Source organism: Rhamphochromis sp. 'chilingali' (assembly GCF_963969265.1).
Source record: "Rhamphochromis sp. 'chilingali' genome assembly, chromosome: 22".
In the NCBI taxonomy this organism is placed as follows: domain Eukaryota; kingdom Metazoa; phylum Chordata; class Actinopteri; order Cichliformes; family Cichlidae; genus Rhamphochromis; species Rhamphochromis sp. 'chilingali'.
In genome coordinates this window covers 11,950,576-11,969,002 of record NC_137950.1, presented here as the reverse complement: position 1 = coordinate 11,969,002, position 18,427 = coordinate 11,950,576, and the positions used below count along the sequence as shown (strand labels likewise).

General features: G+C 43.9%; 1 protein-coding gene across 6 annotated transcripts in view; it reads left to right on the top strand.

The window, feature by feature from the left end:
• raraa (retinoic acid receptor, alpha a) overlaps positions 1-18,427 on the top strand; it is a 148,870-nt gene that overhangs the window by 120,495 nt on the left and 9,948 nt on the right. For all 6 annotated transcript variants that reach the window (XM_080873922.1, XM_080873921.1, XM_080873918.1 and 3 more), the window contains one exon: positions 12,387-12,535. In XM_080873922.1, the coding sequence (XP_080730048.1) occupies positions 12,387-12,535 (149 nt within the window). The remainder of the gene's footprint in view (positions 1-12,386; positions 12,536-18,427) is intronic.

The window sequence follows — 18,427 nt, the reverse complement described above, 5'->3', positions numbered from 1 at the left end:
GTCATTATGTTTGCAGTCTATGTTAAAGGAATGCACATTAACCTGCTGAGGCTTGAAGGCAGATGTAAGGTTTAACTAGAACCTGTAACTCATGTTGACAAGTAAATGAAGTGACAAACCTAAAAGGATTCTTAATTTTGGGGAGAAATGGCGTGATGAAGAGGCACTTTTTTTAAAGCATTTTTTATTGCCTCATAACCAATATTTGCCTTCTGACCTCTGCTGTGTTGTTTTGAAACAGGCCAAAATTAGAAAGTGTGTTTTTCATTTACTTAACTAGCACACAAATGAAATAGTGGATTTTTGCATATATAGATGTAGAGATTTCAATGTTGTAAATTTAAAATTTGGCCGTGCTGAAATTGGCTCAAGTTGTGTGCGCTCGAGGTATTCTGTAGGTTTTGTTGGGTTCTGTTTTCTGCCCTGTGGGTCGCTGCTCGCCCTGAGCACACGCTGTCACCCACTTGAGTCCTGCACACGCTTATTTGCGACCTCAAGCCCACTTCCAATGTCACTATCCTGCTCTGAAGTTGAGAAGATCGGACCCTTGTAATCTATTCCCCTGTGATTGACTATTGTATTCTCCAGAGAGAGGAGGAGGAGAAAGGGAGAACATGGGCTGAGAGAAGCGATTTAACATGACAAAGCCTGTCCCTGGTGATCCTCTCTTCTCTCCAGATCCTCGTGATCCTCTTCTTTTTTCCCCCCTCTTGATCCTTGTCCCCCCTTTTTTATCTACCTCTTCGAGGCCTCTCCTTGTCCACTTTAGCCCTCTAATGCAAATAGCCCTTTTCTCCCTCCCATATTTACGACCCGCTTCCTCCACTGTTGAATATGCGCTTAAGAACGGAGGACTTTGAATGCTGCCAGCCACATTGGATTAGTGAGTGTCAATGGGCAGATAACCTCTCTGTTAGCAAGTGAAGTGCAAACACTAGAGCACAAGTATTCATGAAGGCCTTTTGGCCTTCAAACACCAGGAGAGGCAATGTGTGTGGCACTCCTGCCAATAAAGATGAATAGGGCCCGGTTAATGTGTGTGAACGTAATTCATTTCCTTTATCAAATGCACTTTCCAGCATTTCCTAGTGTGTCGTTGTTTTTAAATGCTAAAGGCAGAAATGTGTTCATGATCTCCACTCTAACTGAAATCATCTGTCTCGCATCACTCAACTGTAATTTTCGAAAAAGACGTGCAGTGTTCACAAACTCACCCTCTCTCTAAACCATTGTTCCTTCCTCCCCAGCACCTGTCTCTCTCCATGATTACTTTAAGGTCACAGGAATATTTCCAGGCCCCTGACCCTCCAACTCTGCTTGTAATGCCACTGACCTTGAGGCTTTTATGGGAATAGAGGGAATTGAAGCTTATGTTGCACTCTTTCTAAGTGGCTCTGCAAAACTGCATCACCCAGATGAGTAAATGCTAACCTTCAAGGCTTTTTTTTTTTTTTTTTTTTTTTTTTTTTTTTTTTGTCAGACCACACACTGAGTCTGTATTGGGTGGCCCAGGATTAGTATTGTTTTGGCACCCTCCTGGCTCACAGTGTGCATGAGTACAGTTTGTTGTCTTAGGGGGGAAAAAGCCCAAAAACATGTACACAGTCATCTGCTCATGCATAGTTCTATAATTAACCAATGCAGGCACTCTGTAACAGAGAGGCTTAATGTTTCATTAGGTCGTTTTTAAAGTCAGAGTGGTAACATTAAAGAGCAGTTTGCAAAGGGCCGGGGTTTTACTTGCATGTGTTCCTGTTATGATCCGATGATGACCTTGATCTTGAGTTGTACTGAAGTAACCCAGCTGTATGTTACTCCAGAAACGCTGCGTAAATTCCCTTTTATAATGGCTGACAAAGGAAGGTTACACTGTGGTTACACCTTCTGCTTTTTCTTACTTTGAACTAAACGTCTAAAAGCAAACATGCCAGCATGCGGAGCTTTTATCTGGGTCCTGCTTTTGAAATGTTTGTCTCACGTGTCACCATCCTCCCTTGGTCCTGTCGCTCATCTCGTCTTTTTTCTTCAGATGTTCTCTCCTCCCGCTTCCCTGCCTCCCCTCTTCTCTCCCTTAATGTAGGTCAGTCATTATACTCAGCTCTATACAGCTGCTAAATGTGTGTGATCAGCTTTTTAAAGTAACTCCATGTTCAATGGCAGATCCATTGTGGGCATCATGTGGATTAATGGCTCTCTAATCAAGAGCTTATATTCTTGCACTCACTATCACGGAGTCTCCACTATAGTTCGACAGGCTACTAAAATGTGCTGCTTTTCCAGAGCACATCCTGGTATCCTCTGGCTTACAGGGGCTGCCTTTTGCCCCCTTGTGCTCACCACCATGTCCCACACCATCAGCTCATGCCAGATATCTCCAGTCAGCCCGGGGCGAGTGCCAATTCACATAGTCCCAGTGTCAGTCAGCAGGCATGGACAGCTGCTGGGTAGAGTTACACCGCATCACTCGTGGTTGCAAGGGAGCGTTGTTGTCAGGGATCTTGTGGTTCTCTCCAGCTAGATGGCAGTCTTTGGATGCCTTCTGATGTGTTTGTCTTTTTGTTTTTCTTTCAGTTGGGTCCCTAAATGTTGGAGTGTTTTATTGCATTTATGAAATGTGTTTTAGAATTAGCTGTACCAAAAGCCAGCATGTGGCAGCAGCAGCAGCGGGACATAGCAGCTACTGAGGTTAACACGAAGTCTCCGTTAAAAAGTCTAGCACCCGTAGAGCTCACCTTTGCCATATGCTGAATCACTCATTTCTCTGCTCTTTCCCTCCCCCCACGATCCAGTTTGTCCACACATGTTCTCAGTTCGTTCTCCATTTGTGATAGGAAAACCTGGCGTGTTGTTATTTCAGAGTCCTGGCAGCACAGAGTGGGAAGTTTTCTTGGGCCCCTTGGAGAAGGATTTTGGGAACATAATGGGGGCCACTGCGCTGATAAAAACCAGGCCTCGCCTTGACAAGAAGATGCTGGTGTTCACACGTACAGGCTCCGAGACACATACAGAATATGACACAGTATACATGTTTGGAGAGGCAGATCCACATTTACATAAGTGCCAGATACAGTTTGACTGCATTTATAAATATAAACTTATTTGCTGCTTCACATCAGTTGTCTTAAAATGCAGAGATAGTTTTCCAGTGTTAGAACTGGAGCGCTTCCTGGAAATGTGAGCATTTGCTGGTGCACATTTACAATTTCATCGACCCCAAACTTGTAAAGGAGTAAACAAATTTTTTTGTAATGCTAATGCAGTCACGAAAAGGATCATAATTGGTGATGAGTGGTCTCTGGTTAAGACCTAATGACAGAACAAGCAGCGGTCTTTGTGAAAGAACCTTCTGTATCTCCAAAGAACGCTTATCAGATCAGGAGTGCAACCAGGAACATTGTTTTCTTCAAAATTCCCAAAGTTCTGTATCGTAAATTCACCCTATTATTGGCGGTGTCATGTGAATTTCTTTCATCATCTTGTTGTATCTGAGAAACATTTGACTACCTTAAATTTAACCAAAAATGTCTTGTCCCCTTCTCAGAATTGAAATTTAACGCAGCATTCAGACATATTGAGGATATCCAGTGAAAGTTGCACCAGCAGGTGGTCAGAATAGGACTTCCTATGAGAGATCCAAGCATAACATCTGCACTGAGAGCTGTGTTTGCTGCACGAGGATACCTTAAAGGGGACAACCGCCAATTTAAAATCCTTTAACTTTTGCTCTTTTCATACAAGACTTTTTGATTAACTACATTTTTGTTAGTTATTTCCCTTAATAAAGCAGAAAATAAAAGTGCATCTCACTGTTACATTTATGCATGCAGACACTCCTGCTCGTCCAGGTGTGAAGATAAATTACCCATGCTAAACCCAACCTGCTGTTTTCCCCACTCCTGGTCCAAGACAAACATCACCATTTCCTGGTGTTGAGGAGAGATCGTAGTAACAGGCAAGAAAGACTCCCTACTCGGGAACCGCCTTGCCCTTCGGCCTCTGCTCGGGCCCTCATTTATCACTCACATACGTGTGTGTTTTTCTTGCAGTCTAGATGGGATGGGACTATTTTGGCGGCTTGGGGTGTTTGGCCCCAATTTGGTGCGTTATCCATCAAAAACAATTTTGTCTTGAGTCAGTGAAGTCTTCAAAACATGGTGCACAATAAAAACTTAAGCTGTCACATCAATTTCTGCTCTCTCTGCAGAATCTGGATATCTGCAATGGTTGCAAAATACTAGTCTGTCATTTCCCTGAAATGTAGACCACAGTGCACTCACTTAAGTGGAAGTGATGTTACATCTGCTGCAGAAAATGATATAATCAGGCTAAACTTGTCAGTTTGAGCTTCCCTTCCTTTGCATTAAGGGCAGTGTGATGTCCGATGCTTTATTTGAAATATATATGTGAATCATGTGACCTTCAAACAGGGCTTGGAATCAGTTGTTGTTGCACAACTCCGGAAATATGTGGTCGCTATTATGCTCAGAAAGCCTGGAGACCCGCTAGTGACAGAGTCCTGTAACTTCACGTGTTCCTCTGTCACTTTGTCCTCCTCTCGTCACCTCGCTCTGCCCCCTCTCTGTACGTTGAGATGGTAGAATGAAGGTTTTACATGCAGCAGCTTAGGTGGAGCACATCCAGGGAAGTAAGGCAATCCCCAATAATCTCCCTAACCCAGCTTTATATGAGCACTGATTGTGAGCAGTCTGCTCGTCTTACCTATGAGTCTTTGTCTTTGCATGTTTAGGTGGCACACTCACATTGTTCAAACTAAGCTGTAATCATGAGCCATTTTGATTTAAAAGATATTGCTCGAAGGAACTTCACATGAGAGCGCAAATGTCTCAATATCTCAGGCTGATCACAGGTTAAATGGTCTTTACACCAACTGCCCCCAGTACAGAGTCCGTGCGATGTCTGATTATGCTGATTTTCTGCTTTAGGGCAGCACAGGTAATTGTCAGGTGATTTCACAGTCAGCAGCCTGTTGTTATCTATGCTTGTAGTGTGAACACATCCAAAGCAGGTTATCTCCTGCTGAGGGCTAAAGCGAATGGACCGCTTGTGTCCTCGCCCCATTTTCCCATCGTTACCAGCAGTTTGTATGAAAACAGCTGTGGAGACATGATTACCATTGCTAGCCCTCCACCAGGAAAACTTCAGTTATATATTGTTGATTATTTTGTGTGTTGACAAGCAGAAATTTGAATATGACTGCTGCTCAAAGCTCTGGGACTCACATTTGGCAAGGATGAACTGGAAAAATTCACTTAGCGGAGGAGGCTTTGCGCTCCACTCCTGCCCGATGTTAACCTCCCCGGGCTCTCCTGTTTGTGACCGTGTGTTTTCGCTTACGCCTGTCGGCCTCGCCACCAGTTTCCTCCCCCTTCTCCCATCTAATAACTGTTCGCACTCTGTGTTTGAACACAAACACACCCTACTGGTCGTCTCCTTACAGCTGTGTGTGTGTGTGTGTGTGTGTGTGTGTGTGTGTGTGTGTGTGTGTGTCCAGTAATCGGTGTGAAAGCGGCGAATGGAACCCCAGTCCATTTTCAGCAGAGAGCTGTTATGACGCTTTGTTAGAGAATGGCAGGATTTCCCCGTAAGCAAGGAAGCGGTCCCATTTCCCCCTTCGGTAATTGAAGAGTGCTGACAAAGCATTCCTGTACATATGTGTGTAAGTTTTTTTTTTTTTTTTTTTTTTTTGTCTGTTATGCTTACACGCATTCCTTACATTGAAAAACAGAAATAAAGTCTGAATATTTGGTAAAAGTCAAACACCGTGCATGAATGATGCCCTTCTCTGCTCGCTTGCTGCTCTGTTACAGCGCTTAGGTTGCTGCTTTTCGTTTTTGTGGACAGTCATGATACATTGGCTTACAACTCCCTAGGCTTTCTCTATCCACAGGGCTGTTCCATCGGCCATTCCACCTCATTATTTTAAGCAGACTTCAAAGCGAGTCCTAATGCAGCAGCCTGTGGCATGGTGGTCTGTCTGATGTCTCTTCTCCAGCACACACTGTACAGAAACACAAATGGAAGTCTATATGTCGTACGTAGCGTACAGATGGCCGGCATGTGTCTGTACATGTGCATGTCTGTGTGTCCAGATAATCTAATGGAACCCAGAGAGCGCAATAGTCTGACTGAATAGGGTTCAGCTAAGTGGAGGACCCCGATGAAGCCCTGTCTCTTTCTCCATCCCTTTTTTTTCTCCTTCCTCTTCTGCAATAGTCTTTACTACAGTTCAGCCAGCCAGCCAACCAGCCAGCCTGCTAATGTACTTAGCTTCTCCCTAATGATGGTGAAATCTCATTAATATGCCTCACAGCTGGCCCCAGTAACCAGTGGGGATGAAGGTAATCAAATCTCAGAGGACTAACCTAGAGCTGAACCTCAAGAACTGCTCGGCAGCACTGGGCCGAGACGGCCTGGTGTCTGGAGGCTTGATAATAGCCAGTGGGGTTTGTGTATGTGTGAGAGCGTGTATGCCTCTTGGTCTTGATGCCTTTGAAGTGCTGATGTTAGCCAGGCTATCTTGTGTCAGTATTACATCTAAGGATAGTTTATCATAAGAATAAATTTCATTTCATTCTCGTGCATATTTGTCCATTTAAGTCTAGTGTTGCGGTAATTGCTTATGGAGGATGTGGCTGGGAGGCCTCGGCTTCGCTCTAAGTGCACTTGTGGCTCATGATGTATGCAAAGTGAATTTGAAGAGCAGCATTACAGACCACTCACACTTGAACTTAATTAAATCAAAAATGCTTTGGCTCTGAGTTCGAGAACACTGCACTACATTAAGCTATTAAGACATCTGGGGGTAGCTTGCACGTACGTGCACATTCACATGCACATTCACATGGGGCGATTGTGGCTCAAGAGTTGGGAGTTCGCCTTGTAATTGGAAGGTTGCCGGTTCGAGCCCCGGCTTGGACAGTCTCAGTCGTTGTGTCCTTGGGCAAGACACTTCACCCGTTGCCTACTGGTGGTGGTCAGAGGGCCCGGTGGCGCCAGTGTCCGGCAGCCTCGCCTCTGTCAGTGCGCCCCAGGGCGGCTGTGGCTACAATGTAGCTTGCCATCACCAGTGTGTGAATGTGTGTGTGAATGGGTGGATGACTGGATATGTAAAGCGCTTTGGGGTCCTTAGGGACTAGTAAAGCGCTATATAAATACAGGCCATTTACCATTTACCATGCACGCACATGTGTATAAGAGTTGTCTGGGAATCAAAGGAGATGTGTAACTAAATTAAATCAAGGTGCTTGGACATACTGGTCATTCAGAATTGGTTTTATTAGATAACTCTGTTCTTTTTGTGTTTGGCTCCTCGCTACAATTTCTAACCAAAGAATGCTTCAAACTTTTCATTGGTAGCCGCCGTTCGTAACTCTCAGACACGGTCACGAGTCAGCGGTCAGACAAAGCTTCCTTTAAGGGAAGTTCTGCAGTTCCAAGTCATCGCCATGTCAAGTTTGGTTTTCGCTGGTTACACCTGGCAGTCTGTGTCGCTTATTCCCGCTGCTGGGACTCGTCTGACAAAATTCCAGGCTGCTGCAGACTTTCATTCACCCTTGTGTCTGCTTAACAACTGTTGCAACCATATGGTTTGTGTTTCAGTTCCCCACCGAAGCACAATAGATTTCTTATCAGTAACTCCTACCGACATCCCCTAAGGTTATTGTCTGCTCTTTGTTGCTCTGCCTTGGTTAAAGGAGTGATACTCTAGCTGAAGTTAACAGCGGTGACTTAGCTCTGGAAGGGGCTCGGATCTGGAAACCTTAAAAGACACACACATCCCCAGTGTTAACGTGTTTCAAGGATATTGAGGGAAGCTCTCCAGGCGAGCGTGAGTCAGTTTTTCCACTGCTTGTGCGTATGATATTTGCAGATCATACAAAAGGCAGGCTTGTAAGATGGGTGGTGTTGATCAGAGCTTGGATGCAGACTGGTGTTGAATAATGCCTGGGTGAGAGCTGCTTAAGGACTAAATAGCTCTGTCCTCTCTTCTGAGCTCCTCTGCCTCGCTGTCCACAGGCCTGCCATTGTTTTGCTCCATGCCTCAGCTTGACAAGGCTCCAGAAGCCAGCCATTGTATTTAATTACAGTCGCCAGCCCTCTCACAGACTCTTATCCCTGTGTCCCAGATTTCCATGGGTGCTCTCATTAAGCGAGTGTACATTCTGTGTGTTTGTTTTCGACTGTTGGGTCTTTTTTAAATGGCCGTTAGAGACCCTTTAGCCTGCTTTAAATGTAAGCATAGATGTGATTTTTGTGTGTGTGTGTGTGTGTGTGTGTGTGTGCTTGTGGGTGGCACATCTGTTTGTCTATGTGTTTCTAATGATGGCAGCTTTAATGTGGATGAATAGTTCTGTGGTCACCCTAATAATGCAGGGCTGTAATCAGTCCACATCAAGAGGCGCAGAAGAGCGCGCAAAACTGTGAATGTTTTTTTTCTTTTCCCTTCTATCCGTAATGAGAAAAGATGCGGTGTTATGTAAGGCCTGCTCTATTTAAGTTTAATTTGTTTGACATGAGTGTGGTGACTACATGGCCCAGTGGCATGGGCAAAGATGGCTCATAATGACACCAATAAAACGGCAATATGCAAACAAAGGGCAGGCCGTCTCCCTGCCCACAATCTGTCGTCCTTGTCATGTTCATTCAGACTGAATCCTTCACATCCTTCGGACAAAATTACCTCCTGTATTTGTAATTTCTTTTCTGGATATGTCCACACATGTTCTCTTGGATGTATTATTCCTGCCCTCTATTCTCTGTTATGTTTATAATTGGATTGAATGCCTGGATTGAAGTGCAAACAGAAGTTTGTGTAATATAGTTAAGTCTAGGGTGGTGCTTTTTCTTTCCATACCACCTGCCGATTTAGTGCAAATATTTTATTTTTTTCATGGTTGAGCTGCAGCTTGAGTTTTCTCATCTGACGCATAAATCTTTAAAGATGCGGCGATGAGGACACTGATTCCGCTTTCAAGATTAATTTCAGTGATCATTACACAACACTAACTTGTATAACCAAACAGATGCGTTCCCTTTGTATTACCAAAAAAAATGAATGACGAGATATTTGATAACTGAAGCTTAATTCATGATGAAGCGTAGGAGGGTGAATTCAGTGGCCTCACAGTCAGAGCAAAGAAGCTACCCTGATGTCTGGTGGTACATCTTTTTTTTTTTTTCTTTTTCGATTTTTATTATTTATTTATTTTATTTTTAATTGCTTGCCAGATGGCGCCAGGATGAACCGGCTATGGCAGGGTATTGTAGCGTCTCTTAGTACCCTTTAGGCTCTGCATACACGTTACCTCTTTGATATCAGTGATGATAGATGCTGGTGAGGTTCTGGTCCAGTTAAATCACCTGCTGCTCTGGATAAGATTCCAGTTTGATGCTTTCTGTAATGAGCTCAAGTGAAGTGAAAGATCAATCTAGAGCTGATAACTCTGCTCTTTATGTGTGTACGCATTGAGCAAGAAGCCAGTCGTGTCCTTTATCACGCTTTTTTATACTTTTGAGTCTGAGAGTATGTTTTAAACCACTACAGTGCCCATGTCTGGCTTATATGAATTGTTATGATCAAGATAAAATGAAAGCTTAATTTGACGCGCATCTTAAAATCTGGCAAATCTTGTAAACTTTGCTGTGCAGTGAGACAGCCTCCACCCCCTCTCTCCATCTACGATGCCTGCAGGCAGTGAATCCATCAGCAGCGGGTGTGAGATGGATACAGCTGATTTTGGCATTGATTATCCTTCCCAGGCTTCTGTGTTTGTCAATTAAAATGATCACTTCAGGTCCGAATTTTACCAATAAAATATGATCGAAAGCAGGTTGGAGCTTTACCTTCTTGCTTTGACTTTAGTCCCGTTCTTTGTATCCAAGCACAACTAAACGGGTGATCACACGAGTTCAACTAAATGGGGAATCGTGAGTCAGATTGAAGATTTCTTTTGATTTCAAATAGTCTCTTGGACAGATATACCACCTGCTGATGACTCTGAAGCTTCAGGGAGGAGTAAAGCTGATGTCTGTAGGCAGTTCATCTGTTTTGTATTTTTGTCTTTTGCTTTATTACTCAAACAACACAGTTTTCTTCCCTAAAACTAGATTTGTTGTTCCTCCTTTTATCTCCACCCTTCATTATCCAAAAAGATCATTTTCATTCCCCATATCCCCCCTCTGCTCACTCCATAAAACTTTTTTTTTTGCTTTTAAAAATAATGAAAACCACTATCTCCCCCCTCTGAGCCACATATTTCCCCCCTTAAATCACATTGACCAATTTACACCAAGAGCTTTAAAGGTCGCCGTCGGTGCGAAAGTGGCATACGACATCTGGGCCTCATAAACGACGCCTCTCGCTATGCTAGGCCTTATTAAGTGTCACCGTTAGCTGATGCAAAGTGAGCTTTATTACTTTGAAGCTTAGCTGTTCCGACACCTGAAACCCGCTTTTGTTTTTTTCTTTCTCTCTCTCTCCTGATGGCAGAGATAACAAGCAGGCTTTGGAGGGACTAGATTTTGGTGTAGTGTGATTGTGTCTGTTACCCTTTTCCAGGAAACAGGAACATATAAGGGTGTCAGATTTATTGTGATTGTTCTGAATATAATCTTCTCTTGCACCATCTGCTCTGTTCGCGTAGAGACTGGCAAGTAGACACCTGCACAGAGACAGTATAAAAGGATAGTTGTGTGTGCATGTGGGGGGCGGGCAGGCAGGCATTCTTTTGTTATTTTGCCCACTGTGCAGTGCAGGCACCATGCAAGCGCAGGGTTTGTCTGAAGTGTAGTCACGTGGAGTGTGTTGCTGAGCCAACCCCCTCTGATAATATACTGTACACGGCTTGTTTACACACAAGCACTGAGGTGCTGGTAACTCCTAAGCCTCTTGCCAACGCACACTCTCTCTCTCTGTTAAGCTGATGATGCTGGGTGGAGCAATGTGGGTTAAAAGGGTGCACACCTGCATGTTATGAACCTGAACCTGCTTTGAGTGCCATAGCATGGGATTCTAAAGCTCCAGTCTGCTCCATCACTCGTGTGTTTGTGGCTTATTTTCTGGCTTCATTTATAAGTTACAGGGTGAAGGTCTTTGCTGTGAATGTGTGTTGTTATATCTAATGGAAGCGCTGTGTTTTGTAATACACAAAACATTGAGGCCAGTGAAGGGAGGTTACTTCTGTATAATCCTTGGTCGCTTTGTTTACCATGTACATGCACAAATGATATGACAGGATACATGCTGTTTGTATGTGTGTGTCATTCACTCAAACAGAGACTCCGCCGCACACAGTTATGCAATTTATAAAGTGGTGCTTATTCTTTGTGACAAATAAATAAGGGTGCAGAGCGATCGTCTTGCCTCTTCAGTGTGTCTCCCTTTTATAGCCGAACTGGCCCTCGGTCCACGTTTCTGTATTCCTGCCTCAATGAGCTCGGTGTAGTGGTTCATGAATCTATTATCCACCTGCTGCTGGTTCTGTTTAGAGTAGCACATCAAGCTCGCAGCTGATAACCAATGTGGAAGGAGGATTACCTTCGCCACCTGCAGTCCCAAGTCTGTGGAGTTGGAGTACTTCCGACTGGCGCCAGTGAAGCAGCTAAATGTTGTGGATAACGGTCACTAAAGCAACCTGGTCAGCGTGCCGACCAGAGATAGCTGGTCAGAAGTGACTGAACTTTCAAAATAAGAATGAAGGGACTTTTTTTTTTTTTTTTAGAAATGCTACAATAAGACACCAAATGTACTTTGGAATAACTTGATACACCTTACTGCTCTTTGGTTTGTCATTTCACCCTTTACTTAGTAATTAACCTCATGTTTACCTGTGTGATATTAAATAAGCTTGTGTGGGGTAGTGGAGTTTCAAAGACCTGTCTTGGTTGGTGAGAATCAGCTTGTTTCTCTTGACTAGTACAGCGTGTACCCTTAATCCTTTTTATATTTTGAAGCACTTAAAAAGAGCACGAAATTTAAAAGGCACAACTCGAGGCCGCCTGGAGAAAACCTGCCTTTGAACCCTGCTTGCGATGTAACCCCCTGCTGTAATGTCCAAACAGAGGCAGAGAAACCACGTATTCAGCTGTAAATAAGAATGTTGTAGAGGGGTGGATTCATTTGTGCTCCCTCTGTGTGTGCAAGAGTGTTTGTTCTTTGAAGGCATCTTTCCTGTGGCTGATCTGAAAACACTTGAAACTGAGAGCGTTCCCCCTTCATGTTGTTTGCACTGGATTGTTTAAGATCTGTGTGAGTGTCTACACGAGATTATGCGTTTATCCCACTCATTGATTATTGCTAGTGTGCCGGAGCTCCATCTGGCAGCGTCCACTAACCTTTTTCTCTTGTTGCTCTTTCCTCTCCACAGCAATAGAGACCCAGAGTACCAGCTCAGAGGAGATAGTGCCAAGCCCGCCCTCGCCTCCCCCTCCACCCCGCGTCTACAAGCCCTGCTTTGTGTGCCAGGACAAGTCCTCAGGGTACCACTATGGTGTCAGCGCCTGTGAGGGTTGCAAGGTGAGACTCCCGGCCTTCCTCTGAATCTGCCAAGCAAGCAAGATATTTGTCAATCTTATTGCTTTCATGTGATTTCCACTGGAAAGAAAAAAGAAAAAAAACTTTTTATAGCTCATATGATAAAAATGATGAATCACATCATTTTGAGTATTTCACACCCCCTGTTTTTTCTCTTCTTCTTCTTCTGTTGACTTTAGATGTCTTTGAATGCATGTTGAGAATTATCACTGACATTATCACTGAGCTGTCTAATCAAGAATATGGAAACTCAGGCCTTTACACGTATATGATAAATGTGCCTCTTATCATGAACAAAATGTGAAATTTTGTCATCTAGTCGTCGTTTTTTTTTTTTCTTTCTTTTTGAGTGTTGCTGCTCCTCGTATCGCCTTCTTGCTGACGTGTCTGCATCGGTTGTCCATTATCAATACAGCCATGTTGCACAGGTGCAGAAGAGGCCTCATAACGCCCATCTGTTCTGTTATCAGTTGATAGCTGCTGTGTGCACGTGTACACGCTCTCCTGTTAGTGTGAGCACACAGACTTCTTTATCTCACGGCTCCCAAGGCAAGGAGCCAGAGTTGTGTAAGCTCGGAGGAGGATAGAGATGAGGAGCAGGGATCTGTGCAATCTAATGTAATGTTACTGCCAGGTGCATACCTTATATCTGCACGGTGTGTGCATTTCACAAACCCAACGTGCTGTTAATATTTTCTGTTTACGCTCTGGTCGTCTTCTAGCTATCAAAAAAAGCGAAAGTCTTCGCCTTTAAAACATGCTGTATGTTTGGCACAGGCAGGGTGGTGTACTAGTTGTGACCAATGGCTCCTCGGCCAGTGTGTATTTGTTTCCATACATGCACGGATAGTAGCCTAATGAAAGGAAACGGGTACTGAAAAAAGAAAAGTCCACATTAAAGGACACACACTCAGGCGGGATGTAGAAATGCAGACGCTACCATTCAAAGACTGAGAGGCCTAAGCTGGTTGAGAGCGAGAGAGCAGACTGTGCTCTGGAAGGCATGAAGAAGCAAAAAGAAAAAAGAGGAGAGAGAGAGAAGCTGGGATGGCTGGAGGGGCAGCCGATTAGGGCACAGGGGCCACAGCTGAACTCACTGACACCAAAAGTAAAAGATGGTCAGCGCCCCAGAGCACAGGGGGAAGGGATAAAGTAAGGAAAAGAATGCACAAAGGGAGGAGAGCACAGGAAAGTTGGGAGTGTGATACAAAGTACACCCGGCTTTCCAGCAGGTTAATACTTGGCAGAGTAAATAAATTGGGCCAACAACAATGCTGCTTATTGTGCTTCTCCATCCACTTTCCAAGGAAAATCCTGGTAGTTTGACGATTAACAAGTAGCATTTTTAACTGCTGGTTTAACAAAAGACAGCAGTTTCCAGCCACCACTTTGGTCAAGATGAAATTTAGTTTTTGCATGTCCTTACGTGTGATAAGTAGTAATGGAAATATATGTAAGTATAATATTGGCAGAGCTGTCAGTCTTTGTTTCATGTTTACAGCAGAAGATGTTCAGTGTCTGAATGCACGAGAATGGTGATGTTGTAGTTGCTCTTCTTGATATTTTTACTATTCACCGCTTTTGTAATTATCATGTATGAACTCGAGTATCTGAATATGTATTTATTTTACTGTTTTAAGTTTTGGAAGCAAAGGAGGGTCAGAAGTGTCATAACTGTGTGCTGCCATATCCGAATATGTGAAAACATGTATGAATCCATTTAAATACGTGAATGTCTAAAATATATTTGAAATAATTTCATTTAGAATCGGCATGTGCATGACATTTTGTGAGTGGTGTCAGATTATAATAGCAAACAGTTTGAACAACAGGATGATGCTTAGCATTACACCAGCAGTGAACTGCACACATGTTGTTGTCAGGTTTCCCTTCATCTGTCAGTTTTGCACCTTTACCAGTGTCAGGCACCAGTTTATTTTCAAGGAGCTGAAAGAGGCTTTGAAAACATCATTTATTGCAAAGATTTCTTTGTTTTCTTGGTACGAAGGAAAGCATGTGCGATCAGTCTAATTTTTATATTAAACGTCAGGAACTGCTGGATTTCATATTTGGTGCATGCCTAGTTTTCACCCCCACAGATGTGCAGATAATGGTGATGCACAGCTACTTAAGTATGCTGTATTTAGTAAGCTTGTTACATGCTACAGTTAGTTATGGTAAATGGCCTGTATTTATATAGCGCTTTACTAGTCCCTAAGGACCCCAAAGCGCTTTACATATCCAGTCATCCACCCATTCACACACATTCACACACTGGTGATGGCAAGCTACATTGTTATTTATACATTGTTAGTTATACATTCATCATCTTCAGTTAAGGGCCACAGGGGCTGGAAGCTATCCCAGCTGTCATAAGACAGGTGGCAGGGGTACACCTTGGACGAGTACAGGGAAAACCCGGGCATGTCGAGAGCATGCAAGCTCCAAACCAAAACCAAAAAACACAGTTGATGGGTGTTGTTTTTTTTCTTCCCAGAACCATCATGCTGGGATTTGATGATGCTAACGACCTCAGTGGCTAAGGGTTATCCTGTGAAACTATCATTAAGAAGGAATGACCAATTCAGGAATATACAATTTGGTTTTTATTTTTAAATTAGCAAGTTGGGATTTCTAGACATTTAATGCATTTTAGTTGTCTGTGGCACAGAGAGTGGATATCAGGTTTGGTTCAAAGCTGAGTGGGCGTATCCATTTTGCCCCCTCTGATTGTTGGCATGTAATGAGCTCTGACTTTGATCTCAAAAGATGCACTGCAACAATGCGGCTATTCCAAGTCTTAATCTGCTTTTAATGTTTTCACTTAACATGTATCCCCATTGTCTCACAGGCAATAATTAAGCAGGGTTATAAGATACATAATGAGGCTAAATCACACCTCATTCTAGTGTGTGTGTGTGTGTGTGTGTGTGTGTGTGTGTGTGTGTGTGTGTGTGTCTCTACTGATTTTGAACACACCTTGTGTCACCTCAGGCAGTTTTATCTGCATTAATCTGAGAGGTTTTTGATATAAAAATGGAAAATATAAAGCAGTTTCTTTCACATATTCAGATGGCAGTGTTAAAAAACAACTGTAAAATTCACACTACAACATTCTGAAGTGTGGATAGTCTTTTTTTTAATAATATTATTATTCCTTAACGAACTGAATCGGTTATTATACACTTCCTTTGGTTGGTTAAAAACTCTAAACGGTGTATTAAGCACATGATGAAGACATCTTTAGTGGTTGGAGTGTTGCTCTTTCTGACTGTAGAGCAGTTGTGTCAGAACCAATATTGCAATCAGCCTTTGAAGGCTTTCATGCACTGGAGATATAACTGATATTTTAGTTAGTCATGAGATATTCTGCACAAAATAAGTTGTTTCAGATGAAAAGCAGTAACGTACTAGATAGGTTTCACTGTCAGTTTTCGACGGCCTCTCTCCCCCTGCAACACCTCCGCTATATACAAATTCTGCTCTTTCATCTCTTCGCATTCAGGTCATAAAATTTTTATCTAGAAAACCACGAGCAAATTTGGCATGCATGCCTTCTCAGCTGAATAGGTGTGTTACTGTGAATGGTAGATTATTAACCAGATAGAGAATGCATGAATAATGAGCGGCTCTACTCAGTCAATCAGATATATTGAGTAGATACAGGGAGGGAGCCACTGTTAGACTGAGGCAGAGGTGGGGGAGGGAGCAGTTAATTGGGCACTTCTTTGCATTACCAAACAGGCAGGCAATAAAAACATAAACCTCTGTGCTCCATTCAAATAATGTCATTGCCCTAACAGCACAACAATTCATCAGGTTAGTAACATGTTGTCATAATCGCACTAAAACTCCTAAAACCTCATTAGTTCGACAGCCGCTGTCACCTGCTGGTCCCATCCCTCTTCACAAACCGCTGCCTTCCTCACTCAGTAGCTGCAGTAATAATTTGAAAAGTTCACCATGCCTTCACCGCATCTCTCACTTCAGAGGAGATGACTTGGCATAGCATACTCAATAATTCAACACTACAGGCGTGAGAATATATACGGTGTCTCATCTGAGACTGGGGTAAGTTGAGGGTTAGCAGCGTCTGCTTTACTGCAGCATGCCAAACTACAAAGGCGTTTCCTGGGGGCTGCAGTGAACGGAGGAAGCAGGAGCGGGGGGGGGTATCGAGCTCTGCTGCTTGGAGACAGCTCATTCTCTTGTTTAAGTTCTACCGCTCGCAAACACTTACTAGAATTGCACTTCTTTTTTTTTTTCCCCCCCCCCTGCAGATATTAACACTTAAACATTAAATATGCATGCCCACCCCCTCATGTTTATGTTTTTGTCTTTGAGGCATGCCAGTGCAAAGCAGGCATTCTTTCTTCCTGGTATGCACTGCAGTGCAAGGGAAGTGGCTATTTCCCCCAAAAAAACAACAACAAAAAAAACCCAACCTCCCCGTGATGAATGTCCCCTATTTGGTGTTTTTCTTTTTGTTAAACAAAGCCTTTATTAGTGTGCGAGCTGTTGCAATAGTTGTTTCGTAATAGGAGCAAGAGCACAGGCCTGCATATACACACGTCCATGACCGCAGTAGGAGGTTGGGAACGCGTTCCTAATCCAGGCGCAGTGTGATATTCGTGTCAGAGAAGATTCCTGTGCTTCCCTGTGAACTCACCAACTCTAGGCACTCCTTACATCCCACTTAGTGAAGCATTTCCTCACACACGTGCACAGAGCGGAACGTGATCGCAAGCACACGAAGCTCTTAACCAGGTAGACAGCAGGGAATTTAGGAGCACATGACACTCGCAATCACAAATGCACTAGGAACCATTCACTCGTCCTTTTCGTGCCTCCCTCCCTTCTCCCTCCTCTTGCCGCCCTCATCTCCACTGAACTCTGCAGGGTGGCTGACAGGCCTGCTGAGGGCTCTTGTCGCCGGGCGGATTAAGCGGTGATACAAAAAGAGGCTTAAGAGCCACAGGAAGCAATGACTCCTAAAAGGAGGAGTTGGAGGGGGTGGTGGTGGTGGCAGGAACAATCGACTGCCCCACGAGCCAGCAGCAACAGCCAATCAGGAGGTGCTGCAAGCGGGCACCTGAGCCTCTGCATTATCTGCAGGCGGTGGTCAATCCTCTGATGACCCTGGGGTCAGGGTCGGGGCACTATTGGATCAAAGAGGAGATGATACTCGCCCAAACAAAGACTGGAGAATTATCCCTCAGCTTCAGCAGCTATAAATAAGCTACAATCCTTGTTCTTTTTCACTTGATTGTTTGCTCAGGTTGCACTGTGAGATAACAGCTCTTTTCCAGGGTGGCGGCTGGGGGTGAGAGGGGGTTGGAAATATCTGAAAGCAGCAGAAAATGCATTGTTTATTTGCTGGAAGCATTGCAATAAAATGCACATTTTATTGGAAATTGTGTTTTTCACCCCCCCCCCCCCCCTTTTTTTTTTCTTTTTTTTTTTTTTTTGTCTCAAATTTAAAAAAAAAAAAACCCTGACATGTTGCAGCACAGATGTGAGGCGCTTACAAAGTCAGGGGAAAAAAGGGTTTGACGAGGTGACCTGAGCACCAAATGGCTTTCTTTTCTAGCCAGAGATGGAGGCCATCATACGTAATCACAAGTATCGCCCACACCTGTAAAGTGCCTTGTTGAAACAGATGACAAACGTGACAAACTGCGCACAGTTCCCCTATCAGGAGCCTGAATGACTCTGTGGCGGGAGGACAGGAGATGTAGAAAGAGGCCGGTGATCCGGGAAGGACAAATTGCGGGCTTAGATCCATCAGCCATCTGTCAGCTAGCAAAGCTAATCCCTCTGCGTGGGATGGGGCTCCCTGGCAGCTCCTCTACCCCACTCCACCCCAGCTCCCTC